Consider the following 22659-nt stretch of genomic DNA (forward strand, 5'->3'; position numbering starts at 1 on the left):
CAGTTGCTGGAGCCCACACAGCACACCTGCTGGGCCTCACGTCTCCTCCTCATCCAGGGGCTCCATAGCCTGGAAAAACGACATGAAGTGCTCCTTGGGCTCCCGGTCACACAGCGCAGCCAAGTGCTTTTGCATCCAGATCTAGTGTAGGATGGAAGCCACAATCATGCACTGTCATCTCCAAGATTCATCTGTTTTCTCAGTGGGCCAAACAAGTGACTTGAATAAGGGTATGTGGAAATCACAACCCCTACATCTTTCAAATCCTTGGTGGTGACATCAGTCTGTAGTCTCTCCTGGAATATATACTTTAGAGGGAGTTCTAGAGACTTGTACTTGACCTGCCCCACAGCATGAATTCCTTGCTTCCCTATTCCCAGTCTGGGGCTCCACCTGCATCATAAGACCTGGAGACTTGTCTCCAGCCTGGAGCCCCCACAAGGGGGTGTTTGTGCTGATCCTGGAACTCCCCTCCAGGCCAGTCCTCCCCTCCTGGGAGGGTGAACACATCCTGAGAGCCCTGGGGGAGCGTTATGGGGAGAATCAGAACCAAGTGCCTCTGCTCAGCCTCCCGAGCCTTTTGTCACAGACGTCAGGCCACTCAGCAGCCTGGCCTGGGGATGGATGGCTGAGGGGCACCATGGGGGAGGACTGGGGACCTGGGAGCTTTGGGGGGTGCTCTGAGGTGTGAAGTGTGGAGAAATTGGGCTCACAGAAAGCCCCCCCAATGGAAGGAGTGCACCTCTTGGAGGTGCTTTGAGAGACCAAGTTCAGCGTTTTTTGAAAAGGAATTTTCTGGAATGTGTGGAGCAGCTGTGTCTCATTAAATGGGACAGTGCTAGACTGGTGCCCTGCAGCCGTGGGATCTACTTGGGTACATCTGCAGTGGTGTTCAAGACGTGGAGAGACACCCTGGGGCTTCTAATCAACAAGTTTCTTTGTCTGATCATAATCTATAGGTGACAGGAAATAGGGTCCAGTTTCTGTTTGAACAGCCCTCCCCAGTGTTGTCAAGGTGTGCTAGCCTGGGGCTTAGAGCGCCCCGCTCTTCCTGAGCACCTTATGGGAAGAGGACCGAGGATGGAGGATAACCTGGCAGAGGTCAGGGCCCCCCTGCGTCATAGAGTTTGAGGGCTGGGGTGGGGTGGGCTGGGGCACACGATGTCTGCAGGAGGGGCAGAGCTTTGAGAAGAAAGAGCAGTGTGGTGGCAATCCGTTCATCATTTATTACATTCTGCACAGGGATGACCCCAACCCCCAGGAACCATAAACCTCAGACACAACACCCAGACCACACTGCGCCTGGGGAGGCTATTTCTCAGGGATGAGGGGAGAGAGTTGCACAGGGGCTCCGCTGGGAGCATGTCCTGGGGCCCTGCTACGGCCAGCCACCCCTGCAGCCTCGGATGCTTCCACTGGGTACCCAGGGGACGGTGGTCCCATGCAGTACTGCGCCGTCTCTGTGTCCATCCCAGGAAAGGCTGGGCCTGGTGAGGACAGCCCCCATCTCTTCCTGGAACCCTGTGGCTACGACTTGGTGGCTGACCGCGCCCAGGCAGGAGTTGGCGTCACGGCGGGAGGCCACCAACATGAAGGGGAACATCCTCCACACGGTGGGGCGGCTCGCCTCTGTCCAGCGGGCCACGAGCAGAGGGGACGACACAGCACGAAGGGGGCCAAGTTGGCCGCAGCTAAGTACGGGTCCTTGAGGATACAGCGGCAGCCTGGGGAGCTGCCCGAGTCTGCGGACGGAGGAGGTGCCAGAGCACCTGCCCCAGCAGAGGCTCAGGATGAGCAGCGGGAGGAGGAGGAGCAGCAAGCAGACTGGGGTCCTGGGGCGCCAGGTGCCGCCTGCGCGAAGGGGAAGAAGCTCTCCTCCTCATGCAGCCAGGACACCAGCAGGGCCGAGGGCCCGATGACAGCAGCTACAGGGCCACGTGGGTGAGCAGAAGAGGCAGGTTATCCCGGGTTCCCCCCATTATCCTGCTTCCACCCCGTCCCCACTGCCCTCTGGGCTCCGGGCCCTATGCGGAGGGTCCTGTCAATCACCAGCACCCGGGGGGTCCCTGTCACGGGAAGGCTCCTGAGCGTCACCTACTTACAGAGGAGGAGGCTGGGTCCCAGAAGGGGAGGGGAAACACCCTTCAGTCTGACAGGACTGGTCGGCCGTGGAGTTGGGACCCCAGCCCCACCTGTCTTTAGGACGCCCCCACACCCAGCATGGCCCAAAGCTTCCCTGAGGCTGAGGAGCAGCCCACCCCCTGCCGATCGCCCCAGCCCAGAAACTCACCTGGCCCTGTCCGGCCCGTAAGTTTACATCTTGTGGGGCCTGAAGAACTGCAACAGTCCCTTTCTGCCGGCCCTCTGGCCTGGGGGCTCCAGCTGGCAGGACAGGCTGTAGCTGCAGGACAGAGGGACACCTGTGAGCCCCTGGAGCCACACGTCAGGGGGCCCTTCCCCCAGAGTCTGCCGGCAGCTGCAGCCCACGCCTCACTCGGTGGGGGCCTCACCTCTGCTCTTCGTCCAGGGGCTCCACGGCCTGGAGAAATGAGATGAAGCGCTCCTCGGGCTCCAGGTCATACAGCCCGGCTGCGTACTTGTAGATCATCATCTCTTGTAGGATGAAAGTGTCCTGGGGCAGAGGAAGGACAGGATGCAGACAAGAGGGGGTGAGGAGTGGGGCACTGGGATGGTCCTGGATCTTTGCTCACACGGGAACCCGCCTTCCCTCCAATGCCATCCAGCCCTGCCTGTTCCCACTGTTGGGTCTCCAGCTCCTCATCCAGGAAGGAGGCCTTGATGCCACCCCCCACCTGACAAAACCTTTAGTATCCTCAGCTCTGTGTGTCTTAACTCTCTCCAGACATGTTAGACCCAGGGGATGGGCCAGACAGGGTCCTGCCCAGGGGGTCTTGACTCCGTCCCTCACCTTCCGTGACTGGGCACTCAACCGTCTCTTTCTCATCCCGTAACCCTGGAAGGCAGGAAGGCAACCAAAGTGCATCAGAAACAGCCCCCTGAGCCCAGAATGAGGCCGGAACGTCCCTACCCTTTCTCAAGTTGGAGGACCTCCAGGGCCCTCCAAGGGGCAGGCCTGCCCAGAAACAGCACCCAGACCTGGCCAGGGATCAGGGCTACCGAGAAGCGGGGACTGCACTGGGGAGCTGAGGCCAAGCTTCCCATGCAACTGTGTGATGGCAGACAGGGAGACTGGGGCCTCAGGCGGGAAGGCACTGCCAGCCCCCTGATGTGCTTCCTGCCCTGAAGGAGCAACATCCCTCCCCCTGGGCAGGGCCTGAGGGGGAGACCAGTCCTGCCCAGATGCTGCCCCTGGAGCCCTCAGCCCCACCTGCCCTGGGACCAGGACCGGGGCTTAAGCCGGTCCTTCTGGCAGTCCTCTCCAAGAAGCCCAGCTCCTGGGGTGGAGGGGGGAATCAGGAGTGGGGGAGGCCCGGTGCTGAGAGGTCCAGGCTCACTGGGGGCTCTCTCCTCCCTAAATCTCACCATCCTGCCCCCGTTCCCTGCTGGGTCACTCACGTCATTATTTTCCGGGAGTTGGTCGACGGGCACGTCACGTAGAAACAATCCAAGGAATGGGACCATGCCCTGTGCCACCGGGGTGGAGAGGTGATGAGTCCCCACCTGCCCAGGGGCGCCCACAGAGCCTCCCCTGAACCCCACACCCGCAGCCCCCAGCTCCCTTGGACCACCCTGTGCTGCCTCCCTCCACTCCCTTCACCCTGAGCTCCCCTTTTCGTCCCTCCCAGGGCTAGCTTTTGCCCAATCCCAGGACCTGTGGTCCCTACACCTGTCCTCCAACTTCCCCCTGTACCCAGCTGCTCTCGCCCTCCTCCTGGTCACCCCAGTGCTGGCAGCTCAGGGCTGGTGGCACCAGGGGCAGGTACAGGGTCGCCCCCACCGCCCGTGACCCGCGCCATGCCACTCTCACCTGCTTCTTCCTATGCTGGCATCCCCTGGGGGCCCACAGCTGTTGCTTCATGAGAACCCTCACCTCCTGCAAGGACCAGGACACTCAGGTGCTCATGCTTCCCTCCCACGTGGCCTCCCACAACCAGACCGTGGTGGATGGCTGCCTTGCCTGAGCCCCCTGGCACCCATGCTGTCCCCACCTCCAGCAGGCTCTCAGCCTACAGCGACCCCAGCTCCAGGACGCACTCATACTCATGGGGGTCCATGGGCCTCAGCCGCTGCCCTGAGAGTGTCAGGGGAGGTCCCTCTGCCTCCCAGGGTGCCCTGAGGACTCACTGTCACCTGGCTATCAGCACGGCTCCCCTCACATGACCGGGGTAGGGGGGCCACAAAGCTGAAGCCGGTCTTGTGCTCCCTGGACCCTGCTCACCAGGGATGCCCGCACCCCAGGATGACGGCAACCGTCCATGTCCACATGAGGAGCCCGAGGCCACAAAGGGGCAGTGACAGGCTCAGGGGACCCAGGGGAGAAGCCGACCTTGCTCAGCCACAGGCCCGCCCACCCCTGCTGCCGACCCCACGCCAGCCCCAGCCCCAACTGGAGCCTATCCTCTGGGTTCTCACTGGATGCCAGGCCCCCAGTCAAGTGGAGCCAGGGAGGGAGACAGACGAGGCTCTCGGGGGCCTGGGGGACCCTACTTTCCCCGTCAGCTTCCCCCTCTCACCCCACACACCTCAAGTCTGCCCCAAAGCTGTGCCACAGCGTGGCAGAGGACTTGCCCCGAGGACCCCTCCCTTCCAGACCTCTGGCCTCCGTTTACCTTGAGGAACCACTCTCTGTTAGCCTCCTCGTCCCTCTTTTTAAGTTTTTTGTAGGTCCGGGAGCTCTTCCTAAGGGGAGGGGAGAGGATTAGGGAGAAACATGGCCAGCAGGTGGAGAGTTTGGGGGCAGACCCCTTTTCTTGGGGCACCCAGGAGATCCACTAGCCTGCATGAGGCTTTCCACCACAGCCCTGGGCCCTGGGGAATCTGTGGCCTGGGGAGGGCGTTGCATGTTTCCACCCAGGGCCTCCATTCCCAGTTCTCCCAGGGGCGAATCTGCTTTGGGCAAGGTCGCTGTCCTTGGGGCAGAGACCTCCTGCTGCAGAGCACAAGCTCAAGATCTCCAATGGGCTTCAACCCATACCTGACATTGAAGGAAACTGATTCCTACAGGGGTACCCCTGGCCTAACCCACAGAGGACCCCAAGAGCCCGCCATCCCTGCCCCTAGGCTCTGCCGCCTCCCAGGAAGTCCCAGCCCACTGAGGGACACTGCAAGATGTAGGGGTGTCCCTGTCCACTCAGGTGCCCCAGTCCCAGGGACAGGACTACCCACCAGGAAACACGTCCCCAGGTGCTCTCCAGACGACCTATGGGACGGCTCTGCAGGGCCAAGAGAATGGCATGGAGGGCAGCGAAATTCTTGAGGGCCAGACACTCCTGGGAGGGAAGACAGAGCTGAGAGCCTGGCCTGCTTCTCTGCTCTGTCCCCCCATGAACTCCTGTCCTTACGGAGACAGACACCCAGGGAGCCCAGCACACCTGGTACCTGCTGAGCAGCCCTCCTGGGTGGAGGACTGTAGCTCAACCCAAGGAAGGAGCCAGGGATGGCTGTCCCACCCCTGGGGCCTGCAAGTCCCCGTCCTCATGCCCCTGGCACGAGGGGCTCACACGAGGGGCTCAGGGACCATTCAGGGCAGACCGCAGACAACCATCCTGAGAGCTGGCAAAAGAGGGACCCCGGGGGCCATCCCATGACACACCTCAGCCACCCGGATCCAGAACTGCACCACTTGGGCCCTGTCCTGGGCCGTCATGGTCACGGTCCCGAGGCAGGAGGAGATGACCAAGCTAACCATGGCATCAAATTGCCTGATGACCATTTGCACGTTGGGGGCCAGGAGCTCAGTGCCTTCCGTCAGTGGCTGGCTGTCTAAGTAGGCCTTGCATTCGCCGTATTCAATCCTGCTGTACAGCTCCTGGGGATGACAAGGGGTGTCATCCAGCTGTGCCCCTGGTGCCTCTGTTCCCAGGCAGGGTCACCGGTCAGAGCTGGGGCCCAGGCAGCTGGGGACATGCTGTGAGCCTTGTGGCCATCCAGGCTTCAGACCGCATCCACTGAGGCGCCCAGGACAGGATGCACAGGACCCCACAGTGGTGGGGAACGGAGGGGCTCTGCTCGCAGGCACCCTCAGTCACCTCCTCCCTGCAGCACAAGGCAGCTCACACCTGCCCATCCTGGGGCATCTGCCTCCCATTCTGCCACCCCGTGAGTTCCGCTCCCCACTCAGGTGCAGTTTCCCCCAAAACACCTCCACCCAGGGCCTTTGTTGGTGTCTGTGTCTCCCACGCCGTGAGGTCCATGGCAGGGGCCTCTGAAGTGCGGAAGCTGTGGAGGCCTGCCAGGCCAATGGCCCGAGGACCTAAGGCCCTGGCAGCACCTCCCTGAGCACCCCTCCCCTGCCCTGCCCCTCCCAGCCCAGCCAGGCCCTGCCCACCTTCCCTCCACTCCTCCTCATTGGTCTGCAAGGATCCCTAAATTCCAGCCCTACTGTCCCCCCGTGGTCAGGGATGGCTTGGGGGTGAGGAGAGTCTCTCAGGGCACATGGTGAGTCTGTGGGGAAGCTGGGACGTGGGCCCAGATCACAGGAGTCCACGCCAGGGGACGGCAGGTCTGGGGCAGCCTGTGACACAGGGCAGGCCCACCCAAGAGCCCACTCCGCTCACCGCACACATCAGGGTCAGCTGCTTGGCCACCAGGTGGGCGGGGAACTGCAGGATGGTCCGCTCCTTCGTCCTTGGCACGTCCCGGGTGATCGCGACACAGGCGCTGGTGGGCTCCAGGTCCGCCTCTGGCTCTGCCAGGCCCGGTGCCATTCCTGCAGGTGCCACGGGACCCAGGCCCGGGGGTTCATGGGGCTCTAGCTCGGGGCCTGGCACCGGGGCTGAGACCACTCCTGGGATGTCCCAGGGGCTCATGGGGTCTGGACATGGCTCTGGCTCTGCAAGGCCTGGTACCATTACGGCAGTTGCTCTGCGCACCAGGCCTGAGGGCTCCTGGGGCTCCAGCTTGGGTCCTTGCCTCAGAGCTGAGGCCTCTGCTGGGATGTCCTCCGGCTCTGCAGGGGCTGAGGCAGGTGACGCCGGCCGTAGCTCCCGCACAGGGGTCTGAAGGAGCGCCTGGACTAGCTGTAGCCACGAAGCCGGCCTTCCCTTTGTCTCTGGAGCCAGCCGCCTCTGCCATAGGTCTGGAGCAGGACACAGAGAAAAGGTCACCCCGGGGCTGATTCCCTGTGCCGTACAATGACAGAAAAGCCCTCACTACCTTGAAGGGAACCCCAGTCCGGGAAGCCCACCCTAGACAGTCCCCTGGCTGCAGCCCCTCACCTTCCAGCTCTGCCACCGTGGGTCCCAGGGTGGATGAAGGCTGGCTGCCATGGAGGTCACTGGGCACATGCGCGGGCTCCCAGGCAAGGCGCCTAGCCCGTCCCATCCTGGGGCTGGGGGAAGGCCTGGGGGTGACAGAGTGAGAAGCCTGGTCTTTCCAGCCACACTGGCCTCCCGGTCCACCCTTGTGTGGGCCTGGGCGCTCCCCATTCCTGACCCTGCGTGTCTGTCCTGGGACCCCATCCTCTCCCATCCTCCCCAAGAGGAAGTCCCCAGTCGTCAGCCTGCCCATGGGAATCCAAAGATGAGTGACCTGCTGGGCTCTGCTGGGCTCCCCCTGCCCCAAGCCCCAAACTCCTCCTCCCCCCATTCTGTGAGATGGGAAGCGCCCCCTCTGGACCCAGTGAACACTCACATTTTCTGTTCCTCCTCTGGCCCCTCGTCATGCCCCCTGTTGCTTGAAGAGGCCGTGAGGGCATCACTTGTTACATTCCCTGACCGTGACCTGCGGATGATGCCTGAAGTGACTGCCCGAGTCCACCCGGGATGGGGTCCCAGTATTGTGTCTGCTTCCTTCACTCAGTTATGCTAAGTGTCCCCAAAGGGTCTGCACAAAGTGGGCACTGTGTACCTATTGTTGCTTAAGGAAGTCCTACCAGAACCTGTCCAGGTACCCCTCTCCTGCCCCCAGAGGTCCCTCACGTGGCCACAGTGAGGACAAGGACCCGGCCCAACCACAGGGAATCGTGAGCCTCTGTTCCAAAGGCTGCTTTCCATGTGCTTTTTCGAATGAGCCAGGCTCCCGGCCACTGACGGGTGAGGCCAAAGGCTTTCATCGGGTACAGAGAAGTAAGACCCGAAGTGGCCCAGCTTGGCCAGCAGTCCTCTCTGCACTGCTGGGTGCCATGGGAGCCCCTCTAAGGCTCCTCCTGTGTTCCCCATGGGCACCCTAACAGGCTGATCGCCAGCCACCCTGCCCGTCAGAGGAGCACGCTGTGGCTCAGACCATGTGGGGACACGCAAGACACACAGCGGGCTGTGGGCAGAGGCCCGACTGTGCCGAGGAGGGGGTGGGTGCTCACCGGGGGAGCAGCTGGCCCGTGGCCAGCTGGTCAGCATACCTTACAGAGAGTAGGGACCAAGAAATGTTCCGGCTGAGGGTTGTCCCTGAAGACAGCGTTCTTGCCCTGAACTGTCCCTGCTTCTCCTTCACAGCTGCCAGCTGGTCGGCGTCCTTGGGAGGGAGTGTGGCCTTGGAAGTGCTCTGGCTGGTGTTTGGAGCTGGTTCCACTTGTACTGAGCGCTTTCTCCCCTTCCTCCTCACTCCTGTCTGGGGAGTCCTGCACGTGGGGACCTCAGTCCCATGGACAGTTGGCTCAGGTTCACGCTGAGAGGGGCAGCAGGGATATAGTCAGTGGGAAACCCAGGACCCACCAGAAAGAGGGAGGCTTGCAGCTCACCTGAGAGCCCCCAGCCCCCTGAGATGCGAACAAGGAGAGGCACAGGGTGCCCCTGGGAATGAGGTTCCAGGCCCCCTGGAGTGGGACTGTCGGCCACTCGTGGGAGGGCCCTGACAGGTTGCCAGGTGTGGAACACGGTCCTGGGGTGTAGACAGCCTGCCCCAGTTCGAGGGAGATGGAGTAGGTGAATCCATCCACCAGCTCCTCCACGCTTCCCAGGGTGGAGCTCTGCAAAGCCGGCACCTGGTAGCTGGGGAGGAGGCACCCCTGCGTAGACATCCAGTCGCTCAGGGAAGGAAAGGTCACCCCCGGGCTCAGGATTGACATGTGGGTGGAAGTACCTGGTCCCAACACTCACCTCCACATCCTGAATGATGAGACCAGAGCTGTGACACTGACTGCCCCCCTGCTCCCCAGCCTGCAGTCCCACCCATGCCCCACGCCCACCGCACACACACAAGGGGCCGGGGGAAAGGTCAGCCCGGGATGGGTCACACTCGTGGCCTGGCCCTGGAGTGGCCTGCTCTGGGCTGCCCTGTGTTACCTCGGGGCTCCTCGGGAGACACGGACAGAGGCGTTGGAGGTGGTCTCTGAGCCAACGCCCACAGGCAGCAAGAGGCCACTCTCTCTCGGCTTCCCTGACTCCCATGCGTTCAGAAGGCTCCGCACAACAAGACCGCATGTTGCTCTGTCGAGCGCCTCCGGTCAAGTGAGCTGGACTGGGGTCTGCGACCAGGATCTGGGTTCCGTCCGGGTCACAATTCAGGTTCTACTGGGTGTGTCATCAGTGACATCACTTCTTCAAGGGTCCATTTCCTGGGCCCCTCCCTGCATTCAGACACGCCCACATGCCCCTCTGGGCTGCCGACTGCCCACCCTCCTGGCCCTTGCCATGCATGACTACACAGATCTCCACCAGAGCCATCCCCTCGCTCTTTGGCAATGTCACAAGGGTCCCAGCTCTGAGGAGACAAGAGCTGAGCTCAGGCCACTTTTTCTCACCAGTTCCCTGTCCTACTGAAGCCACGGTACCTCCCAGGAGCTGCCCAATGTCCCAACCTGCACAGGGTCATGCCAGACATTCTTCCCTAGGGACATCCCTACCAGCAGTGTAGGAGGGTTCCCCTTTCTCCCCAGTCTCACCAGCATTTGTTGTTCCTAGTCTTTTTGATGGTGGCCATCCTAACTGGTGTGAGGCGATATCTCACTGTGGTTTTAATTTGCATTTCCCTGATGATTAGGGATGTGGAGCATCTTCTCATGTGGCTATTGGCCATCTATGTTTCTTTGGAGAAGTGTCTTCATATCCTCCGCCCATTTTTTAATTGTGTTATTTGCTTTTTGGGTTTTGAGGAGTGTGAGTTCTTTATATATTTTGGATGTTAACCCCTTGTTGGGTATGTCATTTACAAATATATTCTCCCATACTGTAGCATGTCTTTTTGTTCTACTGATGGTGTCCTTTGCTGTACAGAAGCTTTTTAGTTTGATGTAGTCCCATGAGTTCATTTTTGCTTTTGTTTTCCTTGCCTGAGGAGATGCATTCAGGAAAAAGTTGCTCGTTGCTTGTGTTTATATTCAAGAGATTTTTTTCTGTGTTTTCTTCTAATAGTTTTATGGTTTCATGACCTACATTCAGTTCTTTGATCCATTTCAAGTTTACTTTTATGTGTGGGAATAGAGAATAATCCAGTTTCAGTCTTTTGCATGTAGTGGTCCAGTTTTGCCAACACCAGTTGTTGCAAGGAGCTGTCATTTCCCCATTGCATATTCATGGCTCCTTTATCGTATATTAATTGACCATATATGCTTGGGTTTATATCGGGACTCTCTAGTCTGTTCCACTGGCCTGTGGGTCTGTTCTTATACCAGTACCAAATTGTCTTGATTATTGTGGCTTTGTAGTAGAACTTGAAGTCTGAGAGCATAATCCCCACAGCTTTATTCTTCCGTCTCAGGATTGCTTTGTCTATTTGGGGGTCTTTTGTGATTCCATGTGAATTTTAGAGCTATTTGCCCAGTTCATTGAAGAATGCCATTGGTATTTTGATAGCGATTGCATTGAGTCTATAGATTGCTTTAGGCAGAGTGGCCATTTTGACAACATTAATTCTTCCTATTCATGAGCACAGAATGTGTTTCCATTTATTGGTGTCTTCTTTAATTTCTCTCATGAGTGTCTTGTAGTTTTCAGAGTATACATCTTTCATTGCCTTGGTTAGGTTTATTCCTAGGTATTTTACTCTTTTTGATGCAATTGTGAATGGAATTGTTTTCTTGATTTCTCTTTTTGCTAGTTCGTCATTAGTATATAGGAGTGCAACAGAGTTCTGTGTATTAATTTTGTATCCTGCAACTTTGTTGAATTCAGCTATTAGTTCTAGTAGTTTTGGAGCGTATTCTTTAGGGTTTGTTATGTACAGTGTCATGTCTTCTGCAAACAGTGACAGTTTAACTTCTTTGTTACCAGTCTAGATGCCTTTTATTTCTTTGTGTTGTCTGATTGCCATGGCTAGGACCTCCAGAACCATGTTGAATAAAAGCGGGGAAAGTGGGCATCCTTGTCTTGTTGCCGATCTTAGAGGAAATGCTTTCAGCTTCTCGCTGTTAAGTATGATGTTGGCTGTGGGTTTGTCATAAATAGCCTTTATTATGTTGAGGTACTTGCCAACTATACCCATTTTGTTGAGACTTTTTATCATGAATGGATGTTGAATTTTGTCGAGTGTTTTTTCAGCATCTATGGAGATGATCATGTGGTTTTTGTACTCCTCTTTCTTGATGTGATGAATGATGTTAATGGATTTTCTAATATTGTACCATCCTTGCATCCGTGGAATAAATCCTACTTGATCATGAAGGATGATCTCTTTGATGTATTTTTGAATTTGGTGTGCTAATATTTTGTTGAGTATTTTTGCATCTATGTTGTCAGCGATATTGGTGTGTAACTTTTTGTGTGTGTGGTGGTTTCTTTGCCTGTTTTTGGTATTAGGGTGATGCTGGCCTCATAGAATGAGTTCGGAAGTATTCCTTTCTCTTCTAGTTTTTGGAAAAGTTTAAGGAGGATCGGTATTAGATCTTCACTAAATGTTTGATAAAATTCAGAGGTGAAGCCATCTGGTTTAGGAGTTTTGTTCTTAGGTAGTTTTTCGATTACCAGTTGAATTTTGTTGCTAGTAATTGGTCTATTCAGATTTTCTGTTCTTTCTGGTTAGCCTTGGAAGGTTGTATTTTTCTAGAAAGTTGTCCATTTCTTCTAGGTTATCCAATTTGTTAGCACATAATTTTTCATCATATTCTCTAATCATTCTTTGTATTTCTGTGGTGTCTGTAGTGATTTTTTCTTTCTCATTTCTGATTCTGTTCACGTGTGTAGACTCTTTTTCCTTGATAAGTCTGGCTAGGGGTTTATCTATTTTGTTAATTTTCTCAAAGAACCAGCTCCTGCTTTCATTGATTCTTTCTATTGTTTTATTCTTCTCTATTTTATTTATTTATTTTCTGACCTTTATTAAGTCACTCCTTCTACTGACTTTGGGCCTCATTAGTTCTTCTTTTTCTAGTTTCATTAATTGTGAGTTCATATGGGATTGTTCTTTTTACCTTTGGTAGGTCTGTATTGCAGTATACATCCCTACTAGCACAGCCTTCGCTGCGTCCCACAGATTTTGCAGTGTTGAGTTATTGTTGTCATTTGTCTCCACATATTGCTTGATGTATGTTTTTATTTGGTCATTAATCCGTTGATCATTTAGGAGCATGTTGTTAAGCCTCCATGTGTTTGTGGACTTTTTTGTTTTCTTTACATAATTTATTTCCAGTTTCATACTTTTGTGGTCTTAGAAGCTGGTTGGTACAATTTCAACCCTTCTGAATTTACTGAGGCTCTTTTTGTGGCTTCGTAAATGATCTATTCATGAAAATGTTCCATATGCACTTGAGAAGAATGGGTATCCTGCTGCTTTGGGGTGGAGAGTTCTGTAGATGTCCGTTAGGTCCATCTGTTCTAATGTGTTATTCAGTGCCTCTGCGTCCTTCCTTATTTTCTGTCTGATTGATCTGTCCTTTAGAGTGAGTGGTGAATGTATTGCATTCTATTTCCCCCTTTAATTCTGTTAGTATTTGTTTCACATATGTTGGTGCTCTTACATTGGGTGCATATATATTTATAATGGTTATATGCTCTTGTTGGACTGACCCTTTATCATTATGTAATGCTCTTCTTTGTCTCTTGTTACTTTCTTTGTTTTGAAGTCTGTCTGATACAAGCACTGTAACTCCTGTTTTTTTCTCCCTATTGTTTGCATGAAATATCTTTTTCCATCCCTTCAATTTTAGTCTGTGTATGTCTTTGGGTTTGAAGTGAGTTTCTTACAGGCAGCATATAGTCAGGTCTTGTGTGTTTATACACTCAGTGACTGTGAAAAAATCTTTATAAAAATGACAAAACACCAAAAAACAAAAAAAAGAAGAATGGGCATCTCACAAATTGTGAGGACACCCTCCCAAGCCTAAGAATAAAACCCATAGGTCCCTAGGCTATGACCTATAACCCCCACCCCAGGCAGATGGGACTTATTCTGACCTGTGAGAGAAAGGGGTTCGTATACAACAGGTGCTGAACACTGACTTCCTACATCAGTGAATGAATGGAGCTCTGAATGAGGTCTCCCACAGTCCTGACTCCTGGAGCTGCTGGGAGGAGCTGATGGACAGACACTTGAGAGTCCAAAGTATTGTGTATACAGCAGGTACTCAGTTAACCCTGGGCCAGGGCTCTGCCTAGCAGGGTTGCCCAAACCTAGAGATAGGGCCCGAAACCAGTGCTCTGAACTCCTTTCTACTTTACAAAGGCCCAGAGAGGAATCTCCTGTAGGCCATTTTCTAGATGGAAAGACAGAACCTGAGGTGGCTTCACTAAAAAGAGACTGTGATGAAAAAAAATCCCAGAGTGGTGGGTGTCAGGCATGGCTATATCTGAGGACTGGGGTCTGTCTGTCTGTCTGGGCCGCTGTCCTCCCTGCAGGCTTCTCTTCCAGGCAGTCTCAGCCTGCTCCCGGGAGGAACAGGGTGTCCATTTCCCCGTTCCTTTCAGCAAGAGCTTCAGGTGGTGCTCAGTGAGAATCTAATGCCCAGGGTTTGGACCCAGGGGCTGTGTGTGGGGCTGAATTTGTCATCAGTACCAGGGGGCACCAAGCTGGGTGCTGTGCTACTACTGGGCACAAGACTGGATGACCACCATCGGGGACATACAGCTTCCTAGAGTTTCCCTGGAGGCTGTTAATGGGGGGCTTAGGTGCCATTCTGGACTTGCAGGTAGCTCTGAGCCCCTGGGGGGTCAGGTCTCTAGGGTCTTTCTCATGAGGTTCCTGACCCAGCATCCTGTCCGGTCTGTCCGCTTGGCCGTGCCACTAGGCTGGAGTCCAGCCCTAAGGAATGAGAATTGGTCTTCAAGGGAGGGCATGCCTGGTGCCCCAAACTCACCCCTGGGGCACGGCTTGAGCAAAAGCTAGGAGGTGGCCAATCCCAGGGAAGGGGCACTCGTGGAGCAGTGAGCAGTCACTGTAGCTGGGGCCCTGGGGCCTCCGTTTCCCCTTCCAAAGGCACAGATAGGGAAACCGAGCACCCCCAAAAGGGCAGGGTCTGGGCTTCTGCCTTGGGCCTCCCTAGCCCAGAGGCCTTGTCTCCTTTGCCACAAAATTCAGAGATTCTGGGTTTTAATCTCCACTTCCAACACCATCTTGCCTCATCCCCCATTAAAACCAAAAACTTGATCTCGTTGAGCGTCTAATAAATATATAATTATGGGGTCATTATGTTGTACATCTGAAACCAATATTGTATGTCAAGTATATTCGAATTTTTTAAAGGGGAAAAAAAAAAACCGGAGAAGTCTGTTTTGCAAACTCCATGGGAGGTGGCTGGGAGCAGGGCGGGGTGGGCCTGGGGGACATGTGCCACTGCTGCCGCCTGGTGGCCATGGGGGGGCGGGGAATCTGCGACAAACTCCTTGAAGGATGGCGCTGTCGGGGTGTGTATGGGGGACCGGGGCACAGATCCTGCTGCGTGGCTTTGGGGGTGAGGAGCAGGTCTAGGGCAGGGCTGATGGACGGACCGAGGCTTCTGTTATAGGGGTACCCCGTCCCATTCCCCCTCCGGCCATCCCTCCCTTTGCCCAGGTGTGATTTTGCAGAGTTCCGAGTGACCATCCAGCTGTCTCCCCCAGAGTGGGTGCTCCTGGGGCGCCAGGGGGAAAGATTAATAAGTGCGCGTGGAAAGAATGAATGAATTCTCCAACTAGGGGGTTTTGAGCAGCACAGCCAGGCTTTGGCTGGGGGGGCGGATACCTAACAGGAGGTTCATTTATTAAGCCTTAGATGCACCTGCCCCACCCCAGAAGAGCTCTGTAAGGTCAGCAATACCACCACCCCCATTGTACAGGGGATACTGAAGCCAGGGAGGGGCTACCACCTCCCTCAGAATGCTTAGGATCCCCCTTCCTTTTCCCACACCGGGATCCTCCCAAGTCTTGCAGTGTGGCTGAGCTCTGCACCCAACCTGCCCAGTGCTTCTGGGACAGGACACCCAGCCCAGGGTCCTAGGATCAGCAGCAGCCCCCTTTGGGCCCTCTCCTGCCTATTCCACCCCTGAATAGACCAGTAATAGTGCCTGTTCATGCCCCCTGGATGTCAGACCAGGGCCCAGTGTAGCCACTTGTTTATGGCACTTTCTAGGGCTCCCACCACAGGTGTCAGACAGAGTAGGTGGGGGAAGGAGGGAGAGTGAGGCCTGAGCTGGGGGCAGGAATGGGGTCTGGGCCCCTTGGCCCCAGTTTGAGTCCTGCCCACGCTGGAATCGGGTTAGCCACCGCCCTCTCTGAGCCTTCGTGGTCACATCCATAAAATACAACAGCCATGCACCTCTCCAGGGGGTTATGGGGGTTCAGGGCATCATGTGAGTGGATGGAACAGGCTGGGTATACAATAAGCACATAATAACCAGCTTTCATCAGTCTTCTCATCCAAAAGACCAGGCAGACGTTCCTGTTTCTCCCTCAGGCCTCCAGGTGCTGGGGGCCACTAAACCTGGGGCTCTGCATTAGATCTCCGAGCAGCAGTGGGAGTCCAGCCACCTGCGCAGGGCTGCCCTCCAGACCATCCTGCCCACCAGGCTCCAGAGCCCTGGCCGTGGGGTGTCCATGCATCTGTGTCACATCCTCCAAGGGCAGCTCCGTGTCCAGGGCTGGCTGAGGGGTGCCCTGAGGCAGCTGTGTCTTCTCTGTGAGAGGCCCGGGGGTGTCCAGGTCAGCCCTCTCACTTTTGTCCCAGGACATGTTCACCACCAGGATATCTTCTGGTGTTGCCTTCTCCGTGAAGTCCACTGGGCTGGTCCACCACCACACCTGGAAAGGGAGAGTAGGGCCAAGGCTGTGGGCGGATCCCTACTTCCCATCCACACAATCCCACCATCCACCTGGGGTGGTCCATGTCCCTTCTGGCTAAATTCTCTTAAAATCCTGAGATCAATTAAAAGATCAAGTCTGCCTCAGTGACCCCCATTCAGACCCTCTTAGGAAGGGACCCCATTTCTTTTGGGAAATTGCTGTTCCTCTTCGCACTTGATGCGGTAGGGCAGGGCAGTGGTGCCCAGCCAGTCAGAGCACTCCAGCCCCCTGATTCCAGTGATAAGTTCAGGGATGGGCATGTTACCCATGCTGGGCCAATCAGTGATGGCCCTGCGACTTTTGCTGCAGTGAATGGGGAAAAAGGACAGCCAGCTCCCACAGGGGGAAGGCTGAGCTTGCCTGAGAGAGAAGACCCTGCAGGCAGAACAGCAGCCCAGACAGATGGATCCAGCCATACCTGAAGCCTACCACTCTGGATTTTTTTTTACCCCATCGGGGCCCCCTCTGTCAAAATCACTTTGAGCTGTTTCTGTTACTAGGAAATGACCCACAGGAGGTTCCTCTGTGAGCCACTGCTCACCCATCTCTAAAACGGGACAGGTTTTTGGAGTCCATGCCTCAGTGGGTTGGGGAGAAAAAAATGAGCTAATGTATGGCCATTACCCTGCAGAGCCCTGGCCCAGAGTATGGACCCAATAAGCAGGACCTGGAGTTCTGAAAGGAGCCCTTACCTGCTTCCCCTGGCTGCCAGGGAGGTCGACCGCGCTGCTGGCACAGGGTGTGGGCAGGGGCGGCCACAGGTGCCGTGCAGCCCTGGGAAAGAAGGGAAGCCGGTCAGAGGAACAGTGCTTCCAATGTTACTTTTTAACTTTTCTGATTTATTTTTTTAAATCTCTTATTAGGTTCTAAAGGGAGTGAAGGTGTGGATTGAGGGAGGGGCTACAGGAGTCTAACAGACCCAGGTCCAAACCCCCCACTGCCAGATGCCCTGAATGTGACCACCTGGGCCTCAGTTTCCTTATCTGTAAAGTGGGCACAAATACCTAGCTGGTGTGAACAGTTATTACTGTTATGATTATTGCTATTATGGATTGTCTTGGAGGAGAGGGTGCAAGTTACCTGTTCAGGCTGAAGTACCCACAGATGCCCAGGAGAAGGATGCTCACAAAGCTCCCCAGACACACTAGGAATATGGACAAATCCGACAACTCAGAGACCTGGACTTCTGCGGAGGGGAGAGCTTGGGTTGGGGGAGGGACCCCTCCCGCCTCTCCTTGGGGAGGGAGGGGAGGGCAGGCCACCCATCAACCTGCTGCTGACCCTGGCACATCACGGCCCCTCCATGCCTCGATTTCCTCACCTTTGAAGTGGGAGACCAAGAAAGACCCTTGTGCCGTGTCTGTGGGGTAAAGGCCTTGACACGCCGCCAGTGTTCAGGACACCAGCGCCGAGGGCCCGCGGGTGCGGCCTGTATATTGCTGCCCTGGTCCCAGAACTGCCCTCCCCACACCAAGCCTGACTGACTGGCCCTCTTGAGGCCAGATTTCACTGCAAGGACAACAGGCAGGGACCCTAGCAGGAACAGGGGTCATTTGGTCTCCAATCCCTCAGGGTCATGATCCCCAAGACAACAGAGCCCACCTCCTTATCTTTGTGATGACAGAGACACACATTCATTGGTGGTCATTCATTCACTCAATAAATAGCACCCCCTGCTCCCTGCCGCTCCCCAGGAGACCCTAGGCTGGGGGAGGCAGAGCCAAGACACACACACTCCTACCTACTCCCAAGCTGCCAGTCAGTCTCTGCTGAGGGAAAGCCTGGAAGGCTTGCTGGAAGAGGAGGCTTTTGAGCTGAGCTTTGAAAGATGAAAAGGAGTTTGACAATAGAGAGAAGATGCATTCCAGGCAGAGGGGCTTCATGGGCAAGGCTACAGGGGTGTGAGAGAAGGTTCATGAGGGAAAGCAGCAGGTGACAAGCTGGTGAAGGAGGTGGGAGCAGGCCAGGATGGGACTTTCTCCTGAGAGCAATGCATGGGGGTCCACGGAGCAGGGCCAGGTAAGACTGCTTGCAGAGGCATGGGAAGGGGCAGTACATACTAGGTGACTACCTAGCCCCACCTCCCCTGCCCTTCACTCACCGATGCTAAAGTGCTGGGGCTGACTCCAGGCGCCCCACTGCATCACCACTTCTGCACACACCTGCACAATATAGGATGCACCAGCCTGCAGGCTGCTGAGGGTGACCTGGGTCTCTGTGGGCTTCACAGACAGCTCTGCAGGACAGAGGCACGCGTGCATCCCTGGTGCCGCTTTACTCCCCAGAGGCTGAGCTTGCATGATGGGATGGCCATGTTGCTGAAACTTCTCCCCTTAATGCACCCATTCACTCCCAATTCATTTAGAGAACTATTCTTCATCAAAATATTCAGGGCATGATGCTATTTTTCTCTAGTTTTGACCTCCACTGGCTCTTTGCTCACTCCCCTCCTGCCCCATCTGCCTTCTCCTCCCAGATGCCTAAAAGATCAGGTTCAGTCCTACCTCAGGGCCTTTGCACTGGAGGCTCCCCACACCTGGTTCTTTTTCCCCAGATACCTGCATGGCTTCCTCCCTCACCACTTTAAGGTCAAGGCCAAGTCCAAGGTCAACCTTAACTTTGTTTAACTTGCTCCCCCAGTGTCCCCAGCACTTTAGTACACTGTAGGACCTCAGTGTTTGTGGACTGAACAGCTTTAACGAATACAGCATTCCATAAAAATCCTTAAAAGGAGAAGTACAAATTCCTAGAACCCTAAAGCCCTAACTTTTTTCTCTATTCAAGAGGAATATTCTTCAGTGGAAATTTTGGGGCATCTGGTCAATTTGGCTAAACGGGCATTTGGTACGTTGATCTTCAGCAATTTGGCTTTCTGGCAAATTGGTTTTCAGCAAATGGGCTGAGTCCAGCTGTGCCACCCTGAATAAGCCACCAGCCCCCACTTGGCCCCATTTCTACCCTCTAAACAACGGAGGGATGGCCAGGCTGATGGCAGGATGTGTGTCTTTGATGCCAGAGCATCTCTCCTCTTCCCTCCCAAAGTCCTGCCTTGCCTCCTGCTGGACGCTGGCTGGGAAGGCAAGACACGAACTCACGGCCTCAGTGGCCTGGCCTGTGGCTGTGGGTGCTGGGTGGGCGAGGCCATATTTGCAAGGCTGTGTCACCCAGGAAGAGAGGATGGGGTAAGTCCTGGTGATAGACACCCACCCCCGTACATTCTCACCTCTTGCCTTCCTGTGACTGTCTACCTCTGCTCTGTGGGAGTCGAGTTGCTGATGCACATGAGGGCTTGCTACCCATTTGCCGGGCAATCATGAGCACTAAGCCGCTGCCCACTGGGACCTCTCTGGGGGTCTGGAAAGGGTAGCCAAGACCCTTGAGTCCAACCACCTTATTTTAGTGGTTACAAAGTTTCTGGGGCTACTTGAGTTCACTTTCCAGTGAATGTTAGTGTTCAGTTTTGAACAAAGATTTGATTCCCGGTTTCTTCTATTACAAATTCATTTCTTACTGTTACATTCCCTTAACAGCAGTCCCAAAATAGATCATGAAGTGCCTTGAGGGAGAGTTTCTGACTTTATTACCTGAAGATAGTCACAAGTTGAAAAACACAGCTCTAAGCGTTTCTTAGAATATCAGTGCTGGCTGACAAGACAGGAACTGCCATCTGCGGTTCTGATTTCCAATGGACTGTCTGTCTTATGTGTTCAAATTCTGCAAATGTTGCTGTTATAATCAGCAAGAGAGTATCTCCTTGCAACTGCGTGGAGCCGGCAGCCTTGCATTTAATACTCGCATGCAGAATTTTCTCAAGAGCCCCTCCCCCACTTCCAGCACATTAACAAGTTGGGGAAATGAGAAGAGGGGACCCACAGAGGCCTGTATGTCCAGAACTACTGCCCCACTCCATCCACAGAGGCCTCAGGAGCCGAGAGGGCAGTGCTTGCAAGCCCAGGGCCTCCACTTTGCCTTCCAGGCTGCTCCCCTTGCTGCTGCTACACTTGTTACCAGTTTCAGAAATCTACAAGAAAAACACAAAGGCAACTTGGGCCTCACTGAGGTTTCCGTTCAGTGAACAGGTGAGCCTACAGCTCCCAGGAGTCAGCCTGTCCTGGCCCTGCCCCTGCCAGTCCTTCAGTTCATTCTGTGCTGTGAGTACCAGAGCTGGCCCTTCCTGCTGGGAACCTGTTAGCCGATGCTGTTGCCGAGTGCCTACTGCCTTGTGCAGCTGGCCGGGTACGCAGCTGGCTGTGTATGGATCCCACCATGCTGCCCCCTCTCCACGCAATATACTCTGATAAAAGAATACATTTCTGTTGTTTAAGCCACCCATTCTATGGTACTTTGTTATAGCAGCCACATGAAGCTAATTAACCCTATTGTAGTTGATTTATGCTTCACTTCTCTCCTTCCAGAAAGTTCCCAGAACTCCCTTTGCTCCCACAGAGTATTTTGTCTCATGCAAGCAGACACAATGACAGAGATTACAGACTGCCAAGAGCATGCAGGCACCATGCAGTCACCCCAGGGGAGGGAGTGCATGGCAAGTTGTGCCCCCACATCTACTTTGTGCCTGGCCCATTCATTCTCCAGATGTCACCCTTACAGTGGGGATTAACAAATTTTTGATGCATAGTGCTCTGAGAGGTGAGTGTTAGCAGCCAGAAGGCAGCCAAGGTTCAGAGGGGAGAAGTGACCAGCTCCCAACCACCAGCTAGGGGGGCAGAACTTCAGTTCTGCCTTCCCCATCCACCCACCTCCCCAGCCAGGTCTCAGTTTCCAGTTCTGTGAAATAGACAAAGGGTAGTTCCTGAATCCCTCATCCAGAATTTCTGGGAACAGTTGTGTTTCAGAATTAGGAATTTTTTCCTATCTTAGAGAAGGTAACAGTGGGTAAAAGCTGCTATATATTGTGTAATGCCCTGGGAGTGCCCAGGGGCAGCTGTTAGGCAAAAGGATAAATGAAGTATAAACAGGGGTACAAAGTAGCAATTAACCACTGAAAGCAGGCAGGGTCAGCTCAGGTGGGGTGGTCCCTCTGAGATACCACTGGAGTTCTGGTACCAGAACCTTTTAGATTGTGGACTGAGGACCCACACTGTATCTCCAAGAGCTGTGGGGAGTGTTGGAAGAGACTGTCCTGTGCACTATTTAATCAGGGCTCAGTATGTTTGGTAAGATGGAAGGGACAGGGAAGAGAGGGGGAGTGGAGGTGGAGAAGCAGGGAGAGGAAGAGGCGGGGAGAGATGAGAAAAGAGGATGGGTGGGGAGGGATAAAGATGGAGGGAGGGAAGAAGGGGAAGGAAAAGTGGGTTGGAGAAGGGGAGGGTAGTAGGGGAAGAAGCAGGCAAGAAGTGGGGGAAAGGGCTGAGGGGAGAAAGAACTAGGAAAAACATAAAAGAGTGGGGGCAGAGGTCAAGCACTCAGTCCACATTCAGGAATGAATGACTCTCCACATTCAGGAATGAATGCCTCTCCAAGCCAGTGGTTTGACAGCTCTAGGCTTCAGTTTTTCTACCTGTAAAATGGGGTGATACAGCTACCTGGCAGTATAAGAGTGCAGCTGTAGTTACTGCTTATTTATGACTCTGCTGACTCCTGACCAAGAAAGTAGAAGACCAGCAGCTGGCTCTGGGCCTGTCCTCCAGATGTGCCACCTCGTCCCCAATTCCCACACCATGGGAGGCCGCAGGGACCAATGGCCGACCTGGGGGGCGGGGAGGGAGGGCGAGTGCCTGCCCAGATCTGTTTCTCTAAATGGTGCTGGAAGCAGTTGGTCGCTGCCTTTCAAGAAGAACGCTAGAAAGGTCAGCCAAGCAGGCCAGAAAACAAGCGGGGGTTGGGTGGGCAGCTTGGAGGGAGGGATCCAAGCAGAGGCTTGGGTGGGCACAGCCCAGAGCAGGGCCCAGGAGTCGGCGTGAAGAGGCCCTGGAGGGCACACCTGTTCAGGCTAGGTTTTGGGGTCCTCTGTCGTCCTGGTCCCTGCCGGCTCTCTGCCTGAGCTTCTGGGAGACTGCGACGGAGCAGCCAAGACAAGATCTGTGAGCAGCTTCAGGTCAGCCAGGGAACAGGGTGGGGGACAGCCGGGTCAGGGATGGCCAGCGCTTTATTAGGAGGAGGGCTTTTGGCTTCTGGGCGAACACTAGGGCCTTGGGGTGCAAATAAAGGATTCCTGGGGACCTGATGTATGGATTTTGTCCTCCTTGAGCTCCTGGGATGTTACACTCGGTCTTAACCGACAACATTTTGGGGTATGGATATGGATTCTCTGAGTCCTTTAAATCTATTTGTATTTAGAACCTTCTGGGGCCCCTAGGCTGCGAGTTTAGGACTCCCTGGGTCCCTGAAATGTGTTTAAAACCTAAGAGGCTTTGTGACTTGGACTTAGAACAAG

General features: G+C 54.8%; 3 protein-coding genes across 4 annotated transcripts; all 3 read right to left on the reverse strand.

The window, feature by feature from the left end:
* Positions 1 to 380: 380 nt before the first annotated feature.
* On the reverse strand, positions 381 to 3165 carry LOC118907468 (ral-GDS-related protein-like). Of its 2 annotated transcripts, XM_036876164.2 has the most exons (4): positions 2930 to 3165; positions 2511 to 2632; positions 2291 to 2401; positions 381 to 1925 (listed from the first exon to the last, which is right to left on the reverse strand). In XM_036876164.2, exons 1-3 carry the CDS (start codon positions 3002 to 3004, stop codon positions 2314 to 2316), a joined length of 285 nt encoding a protein of 94 aa, XP_036732059.2. In that variant the 5' UTR covers positions 3005 to 3165; the 3' UTR covers positions 381 to 1925; positions 2291 to 2313. The 2 variants fall into 2 exon arrangements, with proteins under 2 accessions (XP_036732059.2, XP_036732058.2); XM_036876163.2 differs by lacking the exon at positions 2930 to 3165 and having other exon boundaries at positions 2511 to 2858.
* Positions 3166 to 4540: 1375 nt separating this feature from the next.
* On the reverse strand, positions 4541 to 7427 carry LOC118907491 (ral-GDS-related protein-like). The gene is made up of 5 exons (XM_057489191.1): positions 7359 to 7427; positions 6699 to 7262; positions 5735 to 5950; positions 5308 to 5411; positions 4541 to 4821 (listed from the first exon to the last, which is right to left on the reverse strand). The coding sequence occupies exons 1-5, from the start codon at positions 7425 to 7427 to the stop codon at positions 4638 to 4640; spliced, it is 1137 nt and encodes a 378-aa protein (XP_057345174.1). The 3' UTR covers positions 4541 to 4637.
* An 8448-nt stretch (positions 7428 to 15875) lies between these two features.
* LOC118907489 (interleukin-12 receptor subunit beta-1-like) lies at positions 15876 to 18851 on the reverse strand. Its single transcript, XM_036876178.2, has 4 exons — positions 18367 to 18851; positions 17346 to 17451; positions 16958 to 17039; positions 15876 to 16223 (listed from the first exon to the last, which is right to left on the reverse strand). The coding sequence occupies exons 1-4, from the start codon at positions 18563 to 18565 to the stop codon at positions 15876 to 15878; spliced, it is 735 nt and encodes a 244-aa protein (XP_036732073.2). The 5' UTR covers positions 18566 to 18851.
* Between the last annotated feature and the right edge of the window lie 3808 nt (positions 18852 to 22659).

This window comes from Manis pentadactyla, chromosome 12 (genome assembly GCF_030020395.1).
Source record: "Manis pentadactyla isolate mManPen7 chromosome 12, mManPen7.hap1, whole genome shotgun sequence".
Taxonomy (NCBI): domain Eukaryota; kingdom Metazoa; phylum Chordata; class Mammalia; order Pholidota; family Manidae; genus Manis; species Manis pentadactyla.